Raw genomic sequence first — 25,586 nt, forward strand, 5'->3', positions numbered from 1 at the left:
AATTCCTAGAAAGTTAAAGGTATAATTTTATTATATTGACATTGAAAACTACTCAGATAATAAACGATAGACAGGAACAAAGCAAAACAGCATGAAGCAACTCAATATAAAAAATTTCAATTTGGAAGGACTTTAACTTAGAAATACATGTTCGTTTTGAGCCTGAAAATATCATCAAATTGTTCTTATTTTGATCAAATTTGATATGGTTACAAGGGAACATTGCCTGCCCTCAAATAGAAACCCTGCTTTGACAAAGAGGAGATTTGTCAGTCATGTGATTCCTTGTTATGAACCTAGCAAAGCAGGCAACTGTTGAAGAATAAGACACATGAGTTAAGGCTGATCATTATTCTTGCAAGGTTCTTAAAAATCTGATGATTCTGAGCCTTGATATTCCTATAAACAATATTCCTATCAAAAAATGATTGTATGGGGGTTTCATCCATTACCTTTCATGCCCTGGGATGTAGTTTGATTTTGCCCTGCTTGAAATGCGTATTCCATCATCACTCCCATCTTTCAATGTGGATTCAGAACGTTATAGAATGTATTCCTTTCACGTCATAACAATGTCTATAAGCAGTTCTAAAAACTGCAACTACTTTAATCATCTGACATTTAACCAGTGACCCAGAGTATGATAGGCACAATGCTTTTGTCCATATTGCCCAATACACCCCCCCCCTCAAATGTGTCTTTTTCATTCCAAGAAACAAATTTCAATTTTTACATTATACCTAATCTAATTTTCATTCATCCATATGTTTTATATGTTATTGCTATTTACTAATTCATAGTTCCAAAGCATTGGATTGAAAAAAAGACGTTGCTATTCATCAATATGCTCTTTTCAAAGCATGTAGCTTATATCAAGGGTTCCTTAGTGTTTTATAATTTTTGAATATCAGAATTTAATAGTTTAGCAAAGTTTAGCAAATAGAAGTAGAATAAACACTTTAATCTTAAAAATACAAGAGACAAGAGCTAAAACCTGATGTTAAAGAATGTCAAAGAAACAAGAATGAACCTTAAGCAAAAAAGCTTTCTTCTTTTTAAAAGCCAAAACTCTTTAGCTGCTTAACCATTTACACAAAAACTGTGAATGACGGTTATCAATCTAAGTTTAATTCGAAACAGATACTACTCTTTTAAACGTCTTATTGTGATATTCACAGTCAACGCCTATTGATGAACACCGTCACATCTTCTTAAAAGCGAATGTTTGAAGAAAAAACAACTCTATGACCAGTGGCAGATATAAGGGGGAGCAACTAGGGGCAGTTGTCCCTCCCTCGCCGAGTTGAAGCAAGTTTGGTGCCCCTTTTTTGGAAATTGTGCGCTCCTTTTGAAGAATGAGAATTAGATAAAAAACATATAGGTTGATTTACTTCAAGGATTGCCTGAAAGTAACACAACAATTATTTTGAAAATTCCCTTAAAAAGTGAATAGAGAGCTTTCTGTCAGTAGTTAGGTCGAAAATTGTTGTACACTCGTCACCAATTTCTGAAAATTATTCAGCATCCCCATTACTAACTGCCGCTCCTTCAAATTTGCTCTGTATTCGCCCCTGTCTTCAGCAGTAGAGTACAATCAGTGTTTGCATTCAACTTCAAGTACGCAATTGCTAATTGGTCAGAAGCAAGAAAATGATCAATCAATCACGTCATCTCGAATTAGGAAAAACCGTACGAGTTATTGATTTTACATGCAATTGACTGACAACAGTCACCTAAACTGTAATGAAATTACACAATGTGATCCTTATTCTCCTTCTTCTTTCCAAGCAAGGGACATTGGAAAAACTAAGCACTTTTACTTTAAGTACTTTTTGCCAAAAACAAAAAAATACAAAGACAAAAATAAATTGATAAAATTTATGACAAGAAAATCCAGACAAAATACAAGACAAAATACAGAGAGAAAGATGGAAGACAAAATACAGAGAGAAAGATGGAATAGCTATTTCCATTCAATCAAAAGGTTTTGATTCTTTGCTGCAGAAATATTTTGTCATAGAGCATGAGTTGAAATTGAAGACTCCAGTCTCTTCCCATTGTGGTATATCTACATTACTCGCTGTTTCTTGAGAGTTCTCGTTGCAGTAAGATTTCGGGGCTATATGTGTAATTTTAATGGGAGAAAAAGTATTTACTTCATATTAGAAACTATCACAGAGGAAATGTGACTTCTGAAGTTGTATATTTGAGGTTTGAAACGGAACAAAAACAATACTGATTAGAATATTGCAACGATTTAAGATTAGCTGCAATCCCTGCCAAAAGTCTTTGAACACTGACGTTATTATCAAAATCAAAATAAACTATCCCTCTCTCTCCCTCGGAACAATGTTGGTTTACTATGAAACGGGTTAGGATTTTAGGGAGCACTTTCTTTTGCAATTCTTTTAGGATATTTTTCTAAATTATCAAAATTGTTTCGGGGGGAAGGTGGTGCGGAAAAAGGAATATCCGGGAAAAGAATTGAAAAATATAAAAACGCAACGCAAATTGCTTGTTGTTCTAAGTACTTTTGGTAATGACTGTACTTAACTGGACTTTTAAGCATGAAAAATGTGAACCAGACCTTAAGACCCAGGCTAGACTTGATACAATTAAAGTAATTACTTAGTAAAGTCATACCGACACAAAACTATTGGACTTACAATTATTCAGAAAGACTCGAAACAATAAGGCAATCCAACTAAGGATAAATCTCTGCAAATCCGCAATTCAATTCAATAATGTTCAAAAGATTACAAGAACACGGATTGTGGCTGCTGGCAGCTGACTTTTCTCGGTGTACTTGATAACCTTTTGTCTTGCTTTGATTTACCTTTTACTTAGGAGCAAATGATTTTTGCAATTGCAGTCTAATACAGGAGCCATGATCAGGTTCTTTTATAGGTAAGTATTCATTTATGATGCTTTACGACGTGCAAGAGTCTCTCACTAAGGCCTTAAAACGAGCTGCTTCCTGCCCGAGACCTTGTTTATTCTTGTTTATGTGTGAAAGCGTTGCGAAAAATCTTCGACAGGCCGCCAACAGCTATACATTTTTCTGAGAATAATAAATAGAACTATATCATCTTTTCAGCTCATGAAAGTTTACATTACATCATACAGAACCATAAAATTTATTGGCTTGAAAGAAGTTGAAATTTACAATAAATATACCCAGAAGTACAAAAATATGGAAATACAAATAATCCGCTTCTTAAAATAGCAAAAATGAAGATTTTGCAAGTAAGACTTTTTTTGCAGGGTTTACCCTCAATATGATCAATATAATACCCCAATGGTATAATAGTTTTGTATTTTCTTGTATCAACAATTCATTTCAAAGTATCTTTTCAACTACAGATATATGAACCCACCTGCAAAGAAGGGGGAAGCATACAAGCCAACTAATCCTGAACAAGTAGCCAATTGCATTACACATGGCGTAGGTATTCCTTTTTTCCAGATTTAGCATAACTGTGAAAATATATGATATTCATGGTTCAAGGTGGAATCCATGTATTGGTCATGTCAGTTATGCAGGAATAAATAATTGAAATAAAATGGGGTTTTCTTAGTCAATGTCAGATCTTGCTGTTATAGACCTATTAACTGTTCATCTTTCTTAAACATGTATTTCTTCTTAAACACATTTTCCTGTTGTTTTAAAACAAAAGACAATTGTCCTTTAAAATATTGGGGGCAACCACCCCTCCTTGCCCCCCAGCCTGTATCATTTCCAGTAAGAGGCTTGATTTCAGAGTTTCTAATTGCTAAAAAAATAATGTTGTAAATTGTTATTTATATTTTCAGGTTTGGATCATCCCTTCATTCATAGCTGCTTATAAAATGCACCAGAATTCTCAATCCTTTTTCCATGAAACAGTTGCAATGATTTATGGTGCTTCTTTGATTTTCCTGTTTTCGATTTCAACAACCTTTCATCTAGTATCTCTCAACAGTGATTTATGGTGAGTACCAAACTCTTTGCATTTCAAAAACTTCTTTTTAAACACAAATCATTCCAAATTTTTCTGCCAAGCCCAAACTATTCAAAAAAATTTTTTATACCTTTTTGATGTAATGATAATTTTCTGCCAATTTTCTTCCACTATTAAACTTTTTGATTGGACAACTAGCCATTTACCTCCCTAACAGATAAGCTTGTTTTAAACTTGCTGTAAATGCAGCTTGAAATGTATTTGTTTGCATTTAGCTAACAATAACATTCGTGGATAATCCCTTGTTAATGTTCTTTTCTTGAATGTTATTTCCAACTTTCCTAGCCCCCTTTTCCTGACTTTTTAAGCTGTTAAAGTTTCAAAAAATAGCAGTTAAAATTTGCTTTATAAATTGAAAATGTAAATAGCATAAAAATGTGTAGTGGTTGGCTACAGACTGCATTTTTGAACAAATTCTTATTAGAAAACAACTTTTAGGCCATGTTAGACTCTCCTTTTACAGAAACAGATAGTAATGAAGTTTTATTGTTAATATTCATACTTTTACAGTATTAGTCAGTAGAAAGATTATCAGAATGGATCATCTGATTTATTGCATGCCACTTTGATGCTTAGTAGTGCCAAATCAATATATGTACTCAAACAGAGATTCAAAAGTTTTTTTGTCCCTCATTTAAATTACCAATTCTTAATGCTATCCTTTTATTTTAGCCAGCTACATTATGTATTTCAAAAATTTGATAGAATCATCATATACATATTTATAGCTGCCTGCTATATGCCCTGGTGAGTTTCCAAAGCTTTTTATTATATAATTGATCAAGCCAATACCTGGTTGCTACTACTATCGAAAGTCCTCAAATAAGCTGTCACCTTCAAATAAGCCCCCCATATTGGATAAAGCTCCAACCCTAAAAAATATTTTGTGAAATAAGCCCCAGTCTATGAATAAGCCCACACAGGCTGAGATGTTGCCTCACAGCAATAGGTATTTCCCAATAAATCTACATGTTTAAGCATACTGACCAGACTCAAGTACAACCAGAATTTTTTGATCTGGTACTATTTTTGGCTGCTGCGAAATATGCCCCCCACCTTCAAGTAACTCCCCTCAACAAAAAGCCCCTACCTCAAAATATTTTTTGCAAAGTAGCCCCAGGGGCCTATTCATGGACTTATAGTGGTTTTAAAGGAAAACTGAGTTTAAAGTTCTGTAAAGTAATTCATATTTTGGTGTTTCGTTATGCTCTATTCGTCTCATAGTTAAGCATACCACATGCAAGATAACTTTGAAATATGGGAGTAATCAAGGAAAGTCTTTGCAGAATAATGACACCTGAACCCATTTTTTAAAGGTTACTTCTGCAAGACAATGGAGGACTTGGTGATGACATTGCATTTGTTCTTTGCTTTGGGGCAATCGCTGGAATGGTTTTCTCATATTTTTTCCATGAAAAGTAAGTTAGTCAAACAGGATTTTATCAAAATAATAATTGGCCAGTTGGCAGGCCTCTCTTGGTCTTAATTTTAAGAAAATATTTACGAAAATGGAAAATATAATTGAATGAACACTTATATTGGCAGGGCTTACAAATGAAGTTTTGTTACATTTGAACCCCAAACTATTACGATACCAATCCTAAAAACCTTTTTACCAAAGACCTCTGGAAAATAATTTCTTCACGATCTAAGCACCCTTTGAAATTCAAGGCAAAGCATACGAAGAATATACGGATTTTGCCTTTTTTGAAAGCAGTTTCAGCCCCATACACTCTATTGCGCAACCTTGTTGGGCATAGGTGCCAGCTTCTTAGGGGAAATTTGGTAGAAAAGTATAAATATCTTATCTCGTCTAAGAAGGGACATATCAGACAAGATGCCTCGAGAAGTCGAGACTTTTTCTATTACAAGCACTTTTTAAACTATTCCTTGTGAATTGCTTTGATCGGAATATGTCAATAACGATTTTTGAATAATTTGAACCCTTTTTGTAGTGATATATTGATTTCGAATTTTATGCCTACCCTGGAGAAATTGAAAGTCAGTGCCTATGTCTCATTTCTTAACAGGTTCATTTATCCTTCAATTCTAGATATAAGACGATGGATACCATTGCATACCTTATGATTGGTGTAGTACCAGCAATTCCATTAGCTTATTTGGTAAGTCACTAAAACTAACGCCATAAAGATAATCAATGTTTCAAAATGAAGGTTGGTGTTTTCAATGCCAAAGTACATTAAAGGCGAAATATTTTCTGACAGATGGGGCGTCCGAAATTTGAAGCCCCCAAAATATTTTGCTGTTCGAAGTTTTTACCGTCTGAAAATTTTTGCATTATAGAAAAATCACAACCATATTTTTTTTATTTGAAAACGAAAGGTCTTGCTCGAAAGCAAACATTGAGCATATAAAGGTGACGTTTTATAAGAGCTAGCTACAAAGGAAATAGTATTATATCTTTTCAACTAAATTCATTTTACCGAGGAATCTTTCTGTCAATTTTAATTGCTACCATTGCGAGGTAGCAAGCACCAAGGAAAGCGTGTTCCGAAATAGAAGTTTTGGGCTGGAGTGGCCCTTTAAATGCACTCTATAAAACTTGTATTTGATGGAATAAATTGAAAACTTTACATCATTCACAAAACAGCCTCATAATACTCCACAATTATTAATTTTATCCTCTTCTGTAATACTTTAATCGTTGTTATCATCGATACCTTCGTCCATTTTGTAATTTCCTTGAAGTCATGTTGTTAGTTGGACAATATACCTTTGCTTTTACCTATGGTGAACTTTGCGGCTTAAATGACTTCCAGTCCCCCTGATGGTATTAGGGACAACAAACGACGTTCTGAATACCCTTCAGCAGTAACTCTCCCGCCATAATTAATGAAATACCAAACTATGCTCGATGACAGCTTCTTGAAGTCAAATGCAAAACTGGGATGTTTGATATAAAGATTTAAAATGGCGGACGTAATCCTCATTGAGAGAATCGGAATTCTTAATAAGGACCCCTTCGTACACTTTTTATGTTAAATCAAGTTAAGTATAGATTTTAGTGAGCTGCTGCGCAATATGCTATTGAAAATTTAATAGTAGTGAAACGTCCGAAATTTTTTTCAGAAATTAGTCTGTCCGAAATGTATTCGTAAGAAAATTTTTGGCGTTTAATGTACCCAAAACTTTGACTTTTGGCTTATGTCAGTTTCACTGTTAAGGTGCCATTACTGTGTCATTCGCTTTGTCTGCTAGATATAGCATTTGTTGTGCCTTGTGTCGACCAATAACGTATATCCCCAGTCCTTTGCCAAATATCACATCTCCTGTCGGGGTTGAAATGCTTTTTAAGAAAGGAGAGGTCTTCAAGACCGTCGTCTATTTGATGAATGACTGTAATTCGGATATAAAAATATTCCCCCTCTTTTCTGTTCTCATTCTTCTACTTAAAGCAATATTTCTTTGGCAATACGTTAAGTGGCATAGTTATGATTTCCCAGTCAGAAAAGGCGTTGACTGAAGTTGCAGTTGGTGGCATGGTGTACATTGCTGGTGTGGCATTCTTCAAAAGTGATGGCAGGATTCCGTTTGCTCATGCGATCTGGCATCTCTTCGTTGCTGGCGGCGCAATTGTTCATTTCTACGCCATCTGGACCCATCTCTATTCCATATCTCAATAGTTTTCCCATAGCTGTGGCAAAAGACGCTGGTCCCTTATAACATCTCTGACAACAGAATTTTATTTATTAACTTCTTTTTTGACATCGAGATAGAATTTCGGCCTGTATCCCATTCCTTGTGCACTCTCAACTTTATAACTGCCTTTATTGATAATTTAACAGATATAACAATAATTTAAATTAATTTTCAAGGTCTAGATTTCTTATTTTATTTAACCATCCCTTATTGCACTTGCAGAACAGGTTTATTCATTCATTATCAACAAATCTCACTTACAAGTGATTGACTACTTCTTTTAATTCGTAACAGATAAAAAAATTCATTATGTAGAACTTTTAACATGCAAATATGAAATTTTAGTAACGATATATCATCGTTTAAAGTAATAGAGAGGTGTGTAGGCACTGTCGTGATTTCGTTTAAGGAATTGTGCTGAATTTGCCATCTTTCAATGTATTGAACGTTTTCAATTTTAGAATGAAGTATCACAATATTTTTTTCGTTCAGACTTAGGCAAAGTTAGCATCTAATGTTATTGTAAATAGTCTTTAGAATCAATTACATTTAAATAAGCTTTCTTTAATCCATCATCAAAACTACATGGCTTCGACTGTTCCTAAATATTTTCCCGCACTTTCCCAAGCTGTTCTTCGAGCCTCTCCCAAAACAAAACTGAGTGGTCCTCTTAAAACAAATTCTATCCTTTTCTCTTGTAAAGCAAGGCATTTCTTCCGAAAAATAATTTAATTATGTATCATTGATGTTTTAAAACAATAAATTGTCTTAGCTGCTGAAAGTCCTTGCTGACCAATTCTTCGCTAAATCCATCTTTTCGCTCCTCTTTAAAACAGTAGCAACTTCAGATTCAACAATATCAAACGTTTTTAGACTTCCTTTTACAAAAGGAGCAATATTGAAAGAGATTTCTTTCTGTTTGCTTTCTCTCTGCGGAATAATTCTTGCCATTTCATATGTGGTAGTTAAACTATGACATGTAATGTCAGAGTCGTGCTACCTTATTGAGAGAATCGTTATAATAACATCGACTAATGTTGTGAACAATAATTTATCCCTGTATTGTACAGTAACGAATGTTCAATTTTTGACTTTTCATCGCCAAATATAATGAAGTTTTAATGTTAATACGCACCATTGTTTAATTATGCATGTTTATTTCCAAATGTTATGGAGTTTATTTAAATGTCCAATGCTTGAAATCCAATTGTAATAAATATAATTGTAGTTGTATTCTTTGCTAGCAATTCAATTTTATTGTAAAGGCTTTGTAACGAGTTTCATCTTGCACTACAATATAGAGTAATGGCTTGTCAATCAGACTGATAACTTTAGAATCCTGCTACTTCATTACAAGGAAGCAAATTAACAGTAGCTTTAAACGAGGAACAGAACAGCTATTATCAACCAAAATCCTTTATCAAGCGAGCCATTGGCGTATACAACATTGCTATTTGAAACTAACCATGGTTTGACATCTGAAAGGCCTATTCAAGTAAAAGAAAACTTTTATCACACCAAAACGCTTGTAAGTCGATTCCTTTCCATAGACGGATATCATTTTCAAGCTTTTTTTCCAAATATAATTCTTCAGAGGGCACAGAAACTTACTCACAGTAACAGGTTGGGTACTCTAAATCAAGGTTGGTTTGTTAAACTGTTTTATGACGTCAAATATTCTTTGAGTTTTGGATATACCTGGAATTCCTCTCGCTAACTAGTTTTTTCAAAGAAAGAAATAGGTTGATAACAAATGACATATCTTTGGGAAATAAATAAAACCAATGCAGAATCTTTATTTGGGAGTATATAACTCTGGGACTAGATAATGATGTAAACAGATTTAGAGATTGGAGTTTTAGTTAATTTAGGTCTCCCTGAAATTTTTGTTTCTTTTCGATTGATTTATCATCAAAAACCTCCTAGGTCGTTACTCTTGCAGGTTCCTGCGCGTTTACACTTATAGGAGTTACGAAGTAACATTAAGTCACCGACCACAGCTCTTGAGATACATGACATAGTAGTCTATGAGATCAAGATTGTAGGTACAAGATCCAAAGTGCGTAGGAACTGGGCCTGAATGACGTCATTATGCTTAGAATCTATTCAAAAATTTAAACCTAATTGCTCTATAATGTCATGTGACTTGTGGTCAAACAAATGGCGCCTTTCGGAAGCCATAAAAGTTTATGTATCCATTGATAATTTATATTAAGGTTCAAATGCTACGATATGTATAGATTGGATTATTGGCTTGTTAGATAGTTGACCGAGTAAGCTATCCGGTGCAAACAGATCATATAAAAATGATTTTGTACAAAATAGTATTGGAATGGCCTTTAGGCCCTTTTGGCCTATCTTGAATTGCTGACGTTACAGACCTGTCAAGTTTCAGTTTTGAAAATGAGTGAGATTTTTTTAAAAGGGAGGGAAAATGTTTGGTACAGAACAAATCCTGACTGCCACACTACCAAAAGTAGAGTCCTGGGGTGTAGCCCTGAACATTTTCTTTCACCATGCCTTCTAGTTCTTCGGAAATGCCTTTTTCAGCAGGGACTGCACAGAAGCGGGTGGGGGATTGAGGGGGTTTTGTTTTTTCGCCATTATTTTCAGTTCTTTATTGAGAAAGAATGTATAACAGTACATAATCATGAAATAATTTAATCTGGTGCACTTGCGCTGCGCAAATGATCGCAAAAGTGCACAGCACTGTGGACCAGGAATGCAGAGGAAGAAATGCGGGCAAACAAGCAAGCGGAGGAGCATCGTAGTGTAACTGCAACCCCAAATATCATTCTCGAGAAAAGGTTACTCCACTATGACCGCTCCGATTGCAATCTGCTAAATAGAAACTCTAACTTAAGGGATATTATGCTCCTCTTTTACATTTCGAATCAATCCACAATGTGCCATAGTTGCAAAAAAAGCTAACCTGCTATTTGTGTAGGCTTGCCAATAAATGTATCGTCACTTTACCAACCTGTGCAAATTCGCTGTTATCTAGTGATCTTATTATCTAGTTGCTGTTGTCGTGCTAACATGCCTTGTTAGGAAAGAGGAATTTTGCTAGGATTTGGAATAAAATTGAAAAATTTAAATAAACCAAGAAGTTTGTTGCAAAATGCGTGAGGATTCTGCTTTGATGCGTGTGAGCGTGAAAAAGGACCGAAATGCGTGTGTCTCACGCAAAATGCGTGACTTGGTAGGTCTGACGTTATGCAAGGTAAATCTTCTTTGAAAGCTAGAGTCGTTATTGCTAAGGTTAAATCATAAATGAGAATATTAATCCCGTTTCAATTGTCTGTGAGCTTCAAGAATGATTCTAGTATCAAAATCTTGTAAATAAGTATATTTTGTAAATAAGTATATCGCCATCAATACGCAAAAATAAGGCATCAATATATGTATCGATAAACATGATAGAAAGAAAGTCCGCAAATGTGTGGAGAAAGTGCCGAATCTCAGTGGCCGTTACTGGGAATTTTTCGTAAACAAACTCGATCGAGCATTAGTTCCAAGCAGAGTCAGGAATACATTACGGTGGTACGGCCACTGACCGGAGGAAGGTCCACAAAAAACAATAGAAGCTCCTATGACACACCCAAGCCACGCCCAATTTATATTGTTTAGTGGGGAAGGTTTGCCTTCTGGGATGTGTTTGTCTGGAGGAAGGTTAACAACTATTCTGGACTCTGGTTCCAAGCCTTGCCTTACAGGAGGTATCTGTAGTCTCTAATGGCCCTTGGAGGTGTGACGTTTTCTTATAAGTTGCCCTGGTATCAGGCCGTCCTGGCTGCTCTTTATTGGCAATTTTTTGGCAATTTTTTGGCACTGCTCTGCTTGTTATTAATGACGAGTCAGTAGAAGCCGAGAGACACTAATGCATTTTACTAGGAATTGGTAGCAAGTCAATGCATGAAAAGAGAGCTTCTTTCAAATCATCAATGCTCTTTTGTGGCATATCAACCTGGTTTATCATTTTAGGCATTGCCGACAACCGCCCCCTCTTTCTAAAGCCAGAGAGATCAGAAAATTTGGATTAGTTGCATCAAAATCTTCGTCATCCATTGATTTTGTCGGCACTTTTCCCCTCGAATGCCTTTTGAGTGCTCTCCCACACACGCTGCAGGAAAATAATATCACGTAAGCGCTTATTGGTTGATTTGCGGCGGGATTGAAGTGCTTACAATATTTGTTCCACGAAACCTCGCCTTCCCATATCTCCTATTTGATATTAAATGGCTGTATTAAATCATTAAAAAGTCTATTTGATAAAGATATCGAGTAATGACATGATGACTTCAATGGCATCTCAGCCGGTATGAGCTTACATTCACCATAAGGCTACTATAGTCAACATTTTGTGTGACTCACTTTGATGGTCTGTTGGGAATCGACAGGTGAATCCCGTCTAGTCTCGGTTTGGACGTCCGTCTCCAGTCTTTATCAATTCATTTCCCGCAAATTCTGATGTAAATGGAGATTAGTAACGGTCCTCATGGTAGCTCACACGACACTGACAAAATAATGTACTTTAAACGTCTTCAACAGGGCCTTCGCAATGGGGACCTCACTCGTCTCCGCTTCTCTAAAAATAAAATCCAGTCCTAATGCCACACCTGCAGAAACCATGCAACGCTTAACAGGTCGAAAGATTTCTCATCTTACACCCCACCTAGTGAAAATCGGGCTCAACAGTCTACTTATATTCACTGGACATATCTTCGTTTGAAACGCTCAGAAGATATTTCAGATTTTTCAGTTGTAAGAAATCGTTGCTTGCCTAGCTTTACCTGTTGCGATTCTCCCATTACAAGTCTCAAAGTTCATTAAAAGTGTACAGAATTCTTGCTGTCAATGAGCCAAAACTTTCCTAAACTCTGTTAATACAGGGCGTGATCAATGACCTGGTCATTTTCTGGAACCTTGCAAATCCTACCCACTTAAAGCGAATGACGTAAACTCAACTGAAGCTAAAATGGAAAATCATTTCCTAATCCTTTATAATTAAATGTTTAATTTCATCCAATATGAGTATCAACATGATCTTCTTGCTTAAAATGGCTTGTATTATGAATTTAAACATACTCTATTTTGTTATCTCTTTAGTGGAAAGGGTTTCATATTGAAGATATATCTTTTAATCCACGTGTACTCACGTGACCTTCTTGACTGACGTTTGATGTGCAAATTAAAGTTTCCTCAAAGAGCTCCGCATGTCATTGAATTACTTGTAATTGTATGATATAATTATTTTAGCAGAAGTTGTATATAACATTGGCTGATTTGAGCAAATCGAAAGTGGTCGTTCATTTTAACAAGGATTAGCTGAGTTAACATAAAGATGAAGTTAATTAACGTTTAAAGAATGTTGCAAAAATAACCCAGATGGGAGTCACGAATTGGTTTAAGGACAAGGTCAAAATGGGAACTTCCTAAGAAACAAAGGATGTTGTTTAATGTTGTGATTATAAAGTTGCGAGAAAGATCTAAGTTAATCTCGAGGCTTTTTGTTTAGAAAAAAGTCTTGCTCGAGAATGGCATTTAATCATCGTGCATTTATTTGTTTGAGAAGCTAATAGTTATGTTAGGGATATATTTTTACACATTGCTAGATATGCAGTTGTTCACATTGCAAAAAGGATGCTTTTAAGGTTTCTTTCTCAACTATGGTAGATTGCTCCCAACCCCATCTTTGTATAGCCTCTATTTGAATACCGCGGTCGATTTTTGTACACTTTGTACAAACGGGTGAAATTGTTTTTTGGCACCGATGCCCATCTCCCATGAATCATATTACAAAGAGACATGCCAATGCTGAGATTCAAATACAAAGTTCTAATTTGAAGCTTCTAAATCAAACCAGTTGCATTGAATTTTTAAACAAAGCTTTTCAAACAGTAAATGACAATCTAAGTTTTCCTTTTAGAGGCAAAATCATAAAAAGACATTAAGGAATTTTGAATCTTATTAAAATATATATTTACGACATCGTTAAAGTTTATATTTTTCCAAAAGTGTTTAAAGTTCAAAAAGCAAGTTAAGTCAATTAAGGAAAAGACTGTTTTCATCCTTTTGTATTCGTTGCTGCATTGAGATGTTTCTCAATTCTGATTTCAATGCTTGATTTTAATTATGTCTACGCTTAGCTTAATACAATGGAAAGTACCATGTTTACAAAATGCCAACAAACGAGTGTAAACAAGAGTAGAAAGTTTCATTGCAAATTATTCACAAGATTTACATAGACATTCCTTACTCTGTATCTAGGATTTGTAGAGAGTGTCAACTGGATTCTCAGTTATTCAAAATAGTGTTTACTTTCGAATGCCCTAGTCAATTCAGTGCATAAGAAAATTGTTTTCTCGTTTCATGCATCAAAGATACGAGGAACCATTCTTTACCTGCAAAGCTTTAACCAATATTTGCGGGCTATATGATGGAAGAGCTGTCATGAACAGAAATAAGTGAAAAAAATACTTTGCTTTTTCATTGTTCGTATTTCCTCTTTTGTGTAAACCAATTGTAATGAAACCTGATTAACTGTAATATGAATATGGGTTTTACTTTCGATTTCATATGAAGTCTGCACTCAGAAGATCGGTAGCTTCCGAAATAATTTACCAGCACACAAGTTGTATTAGTTTATAAGAAACAGATCTCTAGACAAAAAATACTCTAGAAACTAGGAACCTTAGTACTGATGACCGTCAACTTTAATAAACTGCACGAAAATAGCTGTTTCAAAGAAGGGATATGCTTTTAAGACTGAAATTGCTTTTAAGCCTAGATAGCTCTCCCATTCCATTGAGTAGGTACACTCGTCCACAGAGCTTTTGTACTTCAACTAAATACTTTAAGGGGATTCATGTTTAAAATGTCATCATAATCTATGAAGATCTGCACAATTTCTTTCATTTCAAGATAGTTATTCAGCTTTCTTTTGAGATTTGCTAGCTGAAACTACAAGAGAAATGTTGAATAGATATGGTAGCTCGCTTAAGATTTACCAATGTAAGATCTATTGGGGCATAATGAAAATTTTAGGACAATTTTAAATAACTGTTTAGTGCGCGTTTGTATTTACTACATAAAACCTAATACAAATAGAAAACCCTTAGGTAAATGAAAATCTTTAAGTTAACTCTGCACAGAGACTGCGGAAGCGGAGGGGTCAGGGGGCGTTGCTCCTCCTCATTAATTTTCAAAGTGCACTTAAAAACCATACAGCGAATTGTTTGGTTTTGGATTTTGCATGTTTAGCCCCAACCACCGTTCTAGCCCCCTTAATCCGTAATATGCTCCCTATTTGTTACTAAACACCCAGTTGTTGGATACATTCTGAGCCTTCTTATGAGTATCCTTATAAGCCTCCTTATAAGCCTCCACACGAAAGAGCGGCTGATTGACTAAAGTTAATCAAAGTTACAGAATTACTCATTTTACCTTTAGTTACCCCTTTTACTCCAAGAAACCCTAGTTTATACCCGGGAATTAGTTATTTGCAATTTGAATCTCACTGTGGAAATAATTGGATGTTGCTGGTGAAGTTTTTAGACCTCCGCCCCTGATTCCGAAAGCAATTCGAAATTACCTCATTCTGATTTTTTACAGGTTCAAGTGCTGATATTAGAAGTAGACAAAACGCGGGATTCTCGCACAATTTTACGTGTAATTCTGAGCCCTTCGTTTTTTATTATTGCAAAGAATATATTTTAAACCAGATGGTCGTTTAAAGACTTTATTCTCATAAGCGAAATCACCAACGATAAGCGTTTTATAAACAATATGAAGAAATTATCAGCTTCAAGCAAACAACAGAACACAAAACCTGTCAACTTGACTTGTCAATATTTCGTGGTAGATATAAACGTAATCAGCAATTTGTGGATTTGACCATGTTTAACTAGAGCGCCTTCGGAATGAAGTTGTGTGTTAACCAAAACCGTGCGCTTAACCTTTGACTAAAATCATACTAGGTGGTCTTATGCCAAGGTTACTTCTCTGTCCAGATTTTTCCAGTTTGCTCCCTCTCAAGTTAAGATAAGAAGATCTATAACATCGTTGGCCTAAATTCAGAAATTCGGTCAAAGTTGCCATTGATATCAGGGCTGTGGTTCGCTCCTATGACAGCAGCTGGTGAAATGTCTAGACAAATGTTCCTCGATTTAAGGGTCGACTATCATGCATACAGTCTATTTAAAGAGTCACTATCCAGTCTTTTTTTAACTGTAAGCACTAAAGGATAGATTGTGCATAGGGTCTGGAGATACCTCTGCCAAACATAGTAACATACGTGACATTAGGGTATTGTAACTATTCCAAACCTGGAGGAAACACACAAAACAGTACCGTCACCGTTTATCGTATACATTGAAAAAGAGTTAAAATTGATACCATTCAAATTTGTACAACCATTAGTTATATATTAGTAATAAATAATTTTTATTGATTCGTTCTAAAATGACTTCAACAATCAGCCATTGTAAACTAAAAAATGAGGCTCTAACGTTTAAAAGACATCTACAATCTTATATCTATAATCGAGGGGCTATTCACTCTTGCAAATAGCGTACGAGATTTTGCCTGAAACAAAAGGATTTCTAGAGATTTTCAAATAAAACAATAGGATTTTAACAAAAGGTGTACGAGATTTTCTTAGAGTGATTTGCCCCTCGTCTATAATTACATTTAGAAAACATGGATAATTCATATATTAGATTTATTTATTAGATATATGCGAAAACAAGCCAATCTCTTTGTTTTTGCAATTCTCATTACTGTCACCGCCCCCTCCCCCTTAAAATTAGGCCGATCTTGATTTTCAGCTGAATTCGACTAGACCAAAAATAACCTCCGAAATAGACACTGTGCCTTATTTGAACTCCTCCCAGCCCCACTCTTCCCCTCCTCGCCCAGTGCATATATGGCAGCAAGATGCAAGGTCTTTGCCATAGATATGTCTATACACCTTGTGTCATTATTCCCTCCTTTATTGAATTGCTACTACACTATCATTCAAAAAATTTTCTGTAGCCAATGGACACGTTCCCCGTTACTTAGATCATTTTATTATATCACGAGAAAGCCTATATCTAGCTAGCTTCCTGTTTCTTAACAACTAAGAACTATCTGTTAGATTTGAATAAAACTTTGACAGCAAGTCTACTTTGAAACAACTTAGATACGAACAAATTTGCATAATATGCAAATATTTATTATAATATTAATGTTGCTCAAAGCTATAAATTTATAATTAAAATCTTTATTTGTATACTCAAATATTTATAGCCACAAGAACAACAAAATGATAGATTGATAACTTTAACAAGAGCTTAAATGCCACTTAAGGCTGACAGAAAGGAGTGGGGTATTGTTCCCTAAGATTTTTCTGGTGGAGATTTTCTTGATTCATTTTTTTGTTTCAGAGTGATTCAATTTTGTTTATAATGGCTTTGAAAAAAGCAAACATTTTACAACATACTAAAAGCTTTTTCGTCTGACACTCCTCAGAGCATAAAACGTCAGAATAAGGGTCCGAAAGAACACGATGAAAAATATATACCCAGTTGTGGATCGAAATAGGCCAATCAGAAAAACGCAAGCACAAGAACGGTATAGTTGACCAATCAGTACCGAGAGCCTAAAGAAAAATTACCACTGGAGTCCAAGAGAGAAAACGAACTCCTTCTGTCTACACAATGGCGGCTTTGTCCTTTTAAACTGGTTTTGGTCGTTGAAACGTTTTTTATCGTCTCTCTAAGCCAGTTGTTGTCCATCTGCAACATGAGTCTTGCCATGGTATGTAGATTAAATGTGAAAAACATAACATTTGAAAAAACTTAGATATATATTGGGACTTATTTGATAATGCATCAAAACAAACATCAGTTTTTCTTCAAATTAATGCTGTTTGCTTCAACTTGCTGGATAAATGTTGCAATCTTCTGCTGGCACTATCAATAGTCGGGGTGCAGAAAGGGTGGAGATTTTTTACCCTTCCTATGTGTTTGCTGTATGTTCCTTATTTGAACAGGCATTGTATCAAGATCTAAAGATTGCGTTCTTGCCAATATCTGTACAAAGAAATGAAGGAATTTTAAAGATATTTTTATCAAATGTTTAGAGTGAACGCAGTCGACGGTCTATTTTGCTAAGCGACTGTTTGACAACTTCGTGCTTTGGGTTTCTTGAACTCCCATTTCTCAGGGTATTGTATATACGCTCTTATACTCTATAATCCAATCTATGCAAAGTTCCAGTTAATTCAACGATTTTCCCTCTTTTTTTGGGACGCAGATTACCGTAAACAATACTACTCTAAGCAGACCCTATTTATCTTCATGGTTACGTCATGATGACGTTACCAGCACTTTTATTTCTTTTTTAAAGAACGTTGCATCAAGCGCAAAGAACAGTCAGGTCTTGGTACATTTTCCCGGCACATATTAAGACAAGATAGCTTCAACATATGTTCTAAATTGTCAAATCGTTTTCTTCCTGAAGCTTAAGGTTAGCTTAATGGCTGTATATACTTTGTTTGATTTCATGTTACAGCTTAGGAAATCTGACTCTACTGATCTTTCAAAAAATTTACTGTCACTGACTCTGTTTCTTGCCTATTGTTCTGCGAGGCCTGGGTCAGAGACACGTCATAATAAAGAACATCCGATCATATTAAGTTTCAACTATTTTCTATCATGGTTTCTGGCCTAACCAGCTAAAAAGTATTGCTACCGAAATCCAAAGTATCGCTTTTTGAAAAAGAACGTTGCATTTACAAAAACGTGTTTTCATGTTTCGCCATTTTGACTGCATGTCGATTCAGATTTAATTAAAAATTAAGTTCGGACTGGTCCGTGATTGGTTGTAATTAATTAGAAACTGTGAATTCTGTTAGCATTGCCCGTTTCCGTTTTGATTGTCTAAGGAAAAGACACTTGTTTGAGCTTCAGATGTGAAATACATTCTTAATCCTAACAACGCAGATTGTCCACAAAAGAGGATTAAAGCATTTACATTGATCTGAAAATAATACGATCCTATGTTGACAGATTCATGGTAATTTGGGAAATAAATTTAGCGTGCTATAGAGCAGGATTCATTCATTGGTCCCCACGTTGATTTCATACATAGCACGCCTTTCCAGACTATAACGAGACAGGGGTCTGGGATGTTGAATACTCTATTCGCACAAAGAGAGATGATTTAATAGGGAAAAGACTTGTTTTTTCTCCACTTTTTGCATAGTTTAAGATGATGCTCCAGGCTCAATGCTATCTATGTGCAATTCTCCACAAGGCAAGCAATACCGTGTTGTCCTGACATCATCATCTCGGAATATTTGAGTCCAAATAAACAGTTTCTATTTGATCTTTATTATTTTTGCTAAACAAAGTAGGCCAAGGCAACGCTGGCTTTGAGTCTATTGGCTGACTTCTAAAGTAACGTCTTAAGATTTCTATTGGAGCTAACAGGGAGCTTCTCATAAGGCAGTAGACGAGGACTGCTAACGAACAGTGAATCATCTTCACAAGGTTGATGAAACTGTAGCTATCAATGAAACAATTTTTTTACTCTAAAGGCCCAGTGATAGACCAATGTTCATCGAAGGAGGGTGAGTGGGAGAGGGAGTGGGCAATTAATCGTCTATATGCTTTAAAGGCACTACCTTTACAAAGACGCTTGCTCTTTTTCCACTATGGGGTCAGACTCTCGTTAATCGAGACTGGGAACAAGTACACGTTAATCTTGCACTTTCCTGAGCGATTATAAGAGATTTTTTATTTAGAACTGGGAAAAGTTATGAGATAAGAGGCTCGGCGAAAAGTTGGCTATTGGTTTGGCAGGACCTAAAATTAGTTTGCTCTTTTTGATTTATGTAGAAACTTTGAGGACAGATGATCAAAAGGAGTTGTTCTACAATGTAAATGAAAGCCAAACGAAAGTTTCTGTGTTACCAGTCTATCATGCTCGATGGCACGAAAGCAATACTGCAAACTCTTTAGTCTATTTTCATCAGGTTACAGCACATCTTATTTTGCTCCTTGCTGACCAAGAGTTTGAGCGGTCGCTTCTCGCCTGTCTTTACGATGTCGTTGAATTTTTCAACCAACTATGCGCAAACGTACTGATGGTCTGTTATTCTAGGCGTAATTCTTATATTTTATGTTTCGGCCATCATTACATCATTTCTTATAATAGGTTCCTGATCTTAGAAAACCGAGCAACCTAGATTACTTTGAAAATGTTATGCTACAATGTAAGGAGTTAAAAATAATTTAAGGTATGAAAACGTTGAAAAATTGTAATAATAAATACTATTTTTACACGGTAACAAAGCATTGTTTTCAACCCGACACTGCCCAGAGCATGAAACACTGTGTGATATTTATCACTGCCTAAAGCACCTAATGATGAATATCAACTTAGACACGGTATCGTTATTTATAAATGCATTTTATTTATTTTCTTGTGCAATATAAAGCAATCAACCTTGCAGAACCCTATGGTAACAACAAAATCTTGTTGCTGTTGCATTCGTACAGCACCTTTTCACTTTAAATTAATACTAATCTTATTGATACTATCACAAATATTTTCTAATCGTATTCACTAGGGATGCTGAAGAGACAAACAAAGCGGATTCTACACTAACCAGTTAAATAACTTTCTTGAAAATTGAAAATCTTACAAGAAAAGTAAGGTAAGAGATTGCTTCTTTGATGCCTTTAATTACGTTAGCAAATATTTTGAAGGTTACGACATTATATCTGCAAGTAAAAACTGATTTAAATACGAAATTACATTACTCCCTTTGAGTAATTATTGAACAAATTCTAATAGCGGTAAATGTATCCTGCAAACTTTTTTTTATTTAAAGCTTGATTGCACAAAATGACTTAACTTGTTGTTTCATTGTTGCAATCGTTGTTATATTCATCACTCTTTGTAACTTTTTCATCATTTTGGTATTACTTTCAAGTGAGCTGTGCCAGGTTTTTTGTTCTTTTAAACTAGCGATAAAATCTATATAAAAACGTTTACAGTTAGTTAATCTTGGGAAATCTTCACAAGTATAAAAGTTGCAAAATAAGATAATATGATAATTGAAGTTGAAAATTTACAGTGATATGATGTTTAAATAATGTTGTATAAACAATAAATTAGATATTTAGAGAAAATTGGAACCTAATCCAGTTTCTGCATTGAAAGGGTTTGGATTAATTTCCCTCACTACCTGATACTAAAATAAAAAATAGTTTTGTTTCATTTCTGAGGAGGTAACATACTGAGGAGATGTTTGTGACTAATAATTTATTTTCCAAAAACACTACAACGTTACATAACGTTAAATTGCATTTCTTCTTTAAAATTTCAGAGCCTTTTGAACAGTATTGAATGATAATGCAGCAATGACTGTAAGAAAATATTTCAACCTGCTGAATTTTAAGAAATGTTGATCTGGTAATGTTCAGTATTGAATAAAGAATGAAAAAAATAATAATCTTTCATATTCAAATTTTTAGGCAGGTTTGGAAGAAAGATAAATTTTAGCAAATTTTCAGCCAATGTCTGTTTGATTAATTATATCTTTAATTAAATCATTAATTATAATATTTGTCAGGGTTTTATTCTAGTTTTGTGACACAAGTTAAGGATTCTGATGGGTTTTTGGTAGATGTTTCCTTTAGAACATTAGATTGAACTTCATCTAGAAGATCTTTTTGGATTAATTCTCATACAAGCCCTTGCGGATGATTATGACAAAAGTTTTTGGAATGTTTTGAAAAACGATATGCTATATTATATATTTAAATCTAGGCTCTATATTTGAGCCTGCGTTTGCAGCATGTCTGAGCTGTTAATATAAATTTATGAAAATATGTTGAATTTCTTACCACAGTCTTACTTATAGTTCTCTTTATTTAGATAAAATTTTTAATGGTATAAAGATACAAAGATTGACTTTTTAGACAAAATAAAAGTAACAAGAGGTTAACAGTTTCCAAAAGAATATCTCGACTTCCCTATTAAATTTTGCTGGAGTCTGATTTTATCTTAATACAAACTCGAATCAAATACAAATCTAGCAAAATCTGACGAAGTCTAACTCACAAATCTACATTAGTCATCGATTTGTTTGATTAGTATAACATATTGATTAGGCTAGTAAGTATTTCTTTTGAATAGTGCCCTAAAACGTTTGATTCATGTGTTGAAAATTACATATGATTGTAAAATTTGTCTGTGATACTTTATAAAAGAAAATTTTGCTAGTAGAAAACGTTTTTGCTGCTCAGAAGGTCTAGTAGGAATTCAATTTTGAACATGACATTCATTATTTTTATCTCCTCTCCTTTTGCCAAATTCCAAACCTGAGCTGTGACACGTTACATAGTTTTAAGTTCCCTAATGGTCAGTGATACCCATGAAAAAACTACATTACGTAACTGGGTGTTATTTTCAGAGTTAAATATACACAGTGCGACAACTGCATCCAGAAAATGTTACAGTGAATTATAAATAAATCAAAGAGTTTTTGTTTCCATTGACCTGCTGCTGCTAGCTCAAAGGCGTCTGCTTCTGTGACCAGCGATGCTGAAAGCCGTGAATTAGAGTAGTAGATTAATAAAGGAACCCAACAACGATTATTTCAGCATTCTTTTTAAACCATTGACAATTTGCAACTACCTACTCATTGAAAAATGAATACAATTTTGCAGTTCATAACTAATTGTGACTGATTTTCTTAACGGATGTTGGTTTTCCACATAGATTAAGCCGCGGAAGAATTCAATTCGACTAAACCTCAACTTTTTTTCCAATACTTCAAGGGTAATGGTTTCTAAGCGAAGGTAAATATTTTTGGTTTTAGTTGAATTTGATTCATTCGTGTGCTACTGCTGTTCCGTACATGAAGTAGGGCATTTCTTCCTGATACGTCATTCGTCACCATGCCTCTATTTCAAAGAAGACGGACCTTACTTCCATAGCATTTCAAGTTAAATTTGCAAGCTTTTTGAAGTAAAGGCGGACATTCCTTTGCTATTTCGCTGAATAAACAGCCAAAAATTAGTTTCTGAAACGTACTGTTCATTCAAGGTCGCTAGGTAATATACCTACCTGATAACATGGGTTTTATTCATAAATTGCCGGCTAACTATATATAAACTTAATATATTTCTTATGTATTGAACTGGAGTACTTAAATGATGAAATAACGGTATATGGTATACCGAGCACCGTACAACTTTAGCTTCAATGTTTGCTTTTTGAACGAAATTTGTTACGAATTTGGCTTAAACAGTAAGGTACACAGAAGATTAACACCGTTGTGGCTGTATTATCACTTCGGAATAGCCTGTCGGGGAGTATGGGCCACGAACCTAAGAATGCCTATTCACCTAGATGCAAAGCCGTAGTTTTTTCGGTCATACATTTGACAAAACCGCGTATATTTGGACACTCACTATCTCGTTTTGCCAACGAGCAGTCAAATCAAACTATGCATGTGTACAATACATACTTATACCATGTTCGCTTCTTCAGATGTCTTTGTAAACAACAAATCAAAGATTTGAGCACAAACAATTGACAATTTCCTCTATGGAAGAGCTCGTTCATACATTATGTACCAAAATTAACTATGAAAAGACTCATGAAGAATAGGTAGCCATACAAACGTTTTCCTTCCTTCTGTACTTATTTGCTCAAGTTGCAAAAGGTTGCGATTAATTCTAGTTTTCATGGAGTTAAACACGAGTTTGCTCAATAAGTTTGAGTTTTGACAAGATAAACAAATTTTGGCCTTTCTTATCCACACATGCTTAAGCCATTGTTTTCCTTCACAACTAGATAACGTGCAAAGCATACTATTGGGTGTTAGGGGCAAGGTGTTAACCCGAGTGTGGGCACTGTCTTTCCAAAACTTTAAGTCGCTTTTTTCCTTAGGTTAATCTGCATATTGTTTAAACCAATCTGCAACACAGCTCTGAAATCCCGCGAATTGACATTCCTAGCTGAAGCAAGTTAAATCCTGATAATATCTTGTCAAGATTCCTAACCAATATAGTGTAGTCCTTAGACCGGCTTTGTTCATTCAGAACTTCTGAAATGAATAAAGCTAACAAAAGATGGCATAAATTACAAGGTGTTTATTTACAAGTTCAGTTGCTAAGTGAATTTTCTGTTTATCGATGGCGATCCAACGTCCCAATATTTTTACCATGGTGTTACCTTGGGTAATCTTGAAGATAGTTTCATGAAAATAAGCATTTCTGGAAATTTTGTCAATTACGAATAAATACATGTTTTTAACTTCCAAAAGCCTTTATGTTGATGTTTTTAATAAATTCTTAATCTCTGTTTGATTTGACTACTGTTTGAGTTTTATTGGACGCTGGAGTTCTCTTCTTCCTTCTGCCCTTCCTTTTATAATTTCTTTATTTTCCTGTGGACGGAATAGAGAAAGAAAGCGAGACTTGTCGCAAGTTTAATTGGACGCTAGTTCTCTATACTTTTCTTTACTAAATCGAAACTTGTGAATGTAATCAATACCCTTTCTTGTTGGTCTGTTCTTTAATGAATCATCTTGATACTAATGGAACAGTTACTAAAATCATAAACAGTTACTAAAACAAAGAGCAAAACAGACAGCTTTTGACAAAGGTATCTTCTACCAGGAATAATCAAACTGCATGCAACATGTACATGGTTGCTAATACACATGCAACACAGTGAAAGTTCAAACCATGCCAATTTTTAGTGTCCTTGGCGGTGTCTCGGTTAGTATCAAGATATAACGTTATTTGGGGGCATGGCCTGTTTGAGGCAAACGCAAGGAACATTCCTTGATAAATTATTAGCTAATGAAAAACCTGCAACATCAAGAAGCGTTGGAATATGATAAGTAATACAGCGAAAATTCCTTTATATTGGACAACTCTGGGACCAGTTACTGTCTGTTAAAGGGTGCCAACTAAAATCATATTGTTCAGATATATCAGATAAAGGATATTTCAATGTAGTTACGTGTTTTCTGTTTGTATTTGTAAAATACAAAAGATAATTAACTAATGTGACCCTGTTCTCTTGCTTATTAGAGCTTACTTATGTTGCAGCTCACATCATTCCAAGTGCCTTTCTCGAAACCATTTATTTCTGATGTAGGTACATCCCCCAGCTATCCTCTTCGTTGCTCAAAAGAACAAAATGCCTTAGTTCAGGCATGGTCAAATTAATATAAATGTTTTACTTGTAAATTTGCTCTAATGAAAGAGATTGTCCATTGTCATCAAAGGCAAACCTTGACTTAGTCCATGATGTTTTGTCTCGCCACAAATATTCCTTTTTTCTAATTAATATTGAAATCAATTTAATTGTAAAAAGATTGTGCAAATCAAGGGGAAACCACAAGACCACCTGCTGTAGCTCTACTCGTGTTAATTAAAGAGCTCTTGTTACCTGAAGTGGCGCTCCTATAGATATTGTTGGTGCTAATAAAGTTTTACTTTCAAACAGAACTAAAGTACCGTATAATAAGGTATTTTTGCAGTTAGTACTACCAACACTATTGGCTAAAGGATTGCTGACGTATGATTTTGATGTCAACGTGGTCAAGGAAAATAATAGAAATGCCAATCAACTGTCATTTTAGCAAACTAAAAGTTACTGGTTATCAATCGAATTTGATTTTCAACCCAGTAGGTTCCAAATAAGTTAATGAACTATGGTTCTGAAATTTTATTTTTTCCATGTAATTAAAATCATTTTGTATAACATGTCCATTTTAAATTAAATTGTGGGTCAGCTCGAATCACAGCGTAAGCTATGACGTCATTCTAATAAAGAAACTCCCATCAGTCTTTGCGGTGCTTTACCAAGTCTTCAATGTTTCTCGTTACTAAGGAATTTGCCTAGCCT

The 25,586-nt window shown here is 34.9% G+C and overlaps 1 protein-coding gene across 1 annotated transcript; it reads left to right on the forward strand.

Moving 5' to 3' along the window:
- The first annotated feature begins 2,742 nt into the window (after positions 1–2,742).
- On the forward strand, positions 2,743–8,883 carry LOC135691815 (monocyte to macrophage differentiation factor). Its single transcript, XM_065209793.2, has 7 exons — positions 2,743–2,907; positions 3,364–3,445; positions 3,814–3,971; positions 4,674–4,748; positions 5,318–5,419; positions 6,055–6,124; positions 7,466–8,883. The coding sequence occupies exons 1-7, from the start codon at positions 2,888–2,890 to the stop codon at positions 7,643–7,645; spliced, it is 687 nt and encodes a 228-aa protein (XP_065065865.1). The 5' UTR covers positions 2,743–2,887; the 3' UTR covers positions 7,646–8,883.
- Positions 8,884–25,586: the final 16,703 nt, after the last annotated feature.

The sequence above is a fragment of the Rhopilema esculentum genome, chromosome 13 (assembly GCF_057945365.1).
Source record: "Rhopilema esculentum isolate cy_ngs chromosome 13, ASM5794536v1, whole genome shotgun sequence".
Classification (NCBI taxonomy): domain Eukaryota; kingdom Metazoa; phylum Cnidaria; class Scyphozoa; order Rhizostomeae; family Rhizostomatidae; genus Rhopilema; species Rhopilema esculentum.

What these genes read in the sequence shown, in the direction of transcription:
- LOC135691815 (XM_065209793.2), top strand. Translation starts at nt 2,888, where the DNA reads ATGATCAGGTTCTTTTATAG. An exon ending in CCAATTGCATTACACATGGC is followed by an intron (nt 3,446 to 3,813) that starts GTAGGTATTCCT and finishes TTATATTTTCAG; the next exon opens with GTTTGGATCATCCCTTCATT. An exon ending in GCTGCCTGCTATATGCCCTG is followed by an intron (nt 4,749 to 5,317) that starts GTGAGTTTCCAA and finishes CATTTTTTAAAG; the next exon opens with GTTACTTCTGCAAGACAATG.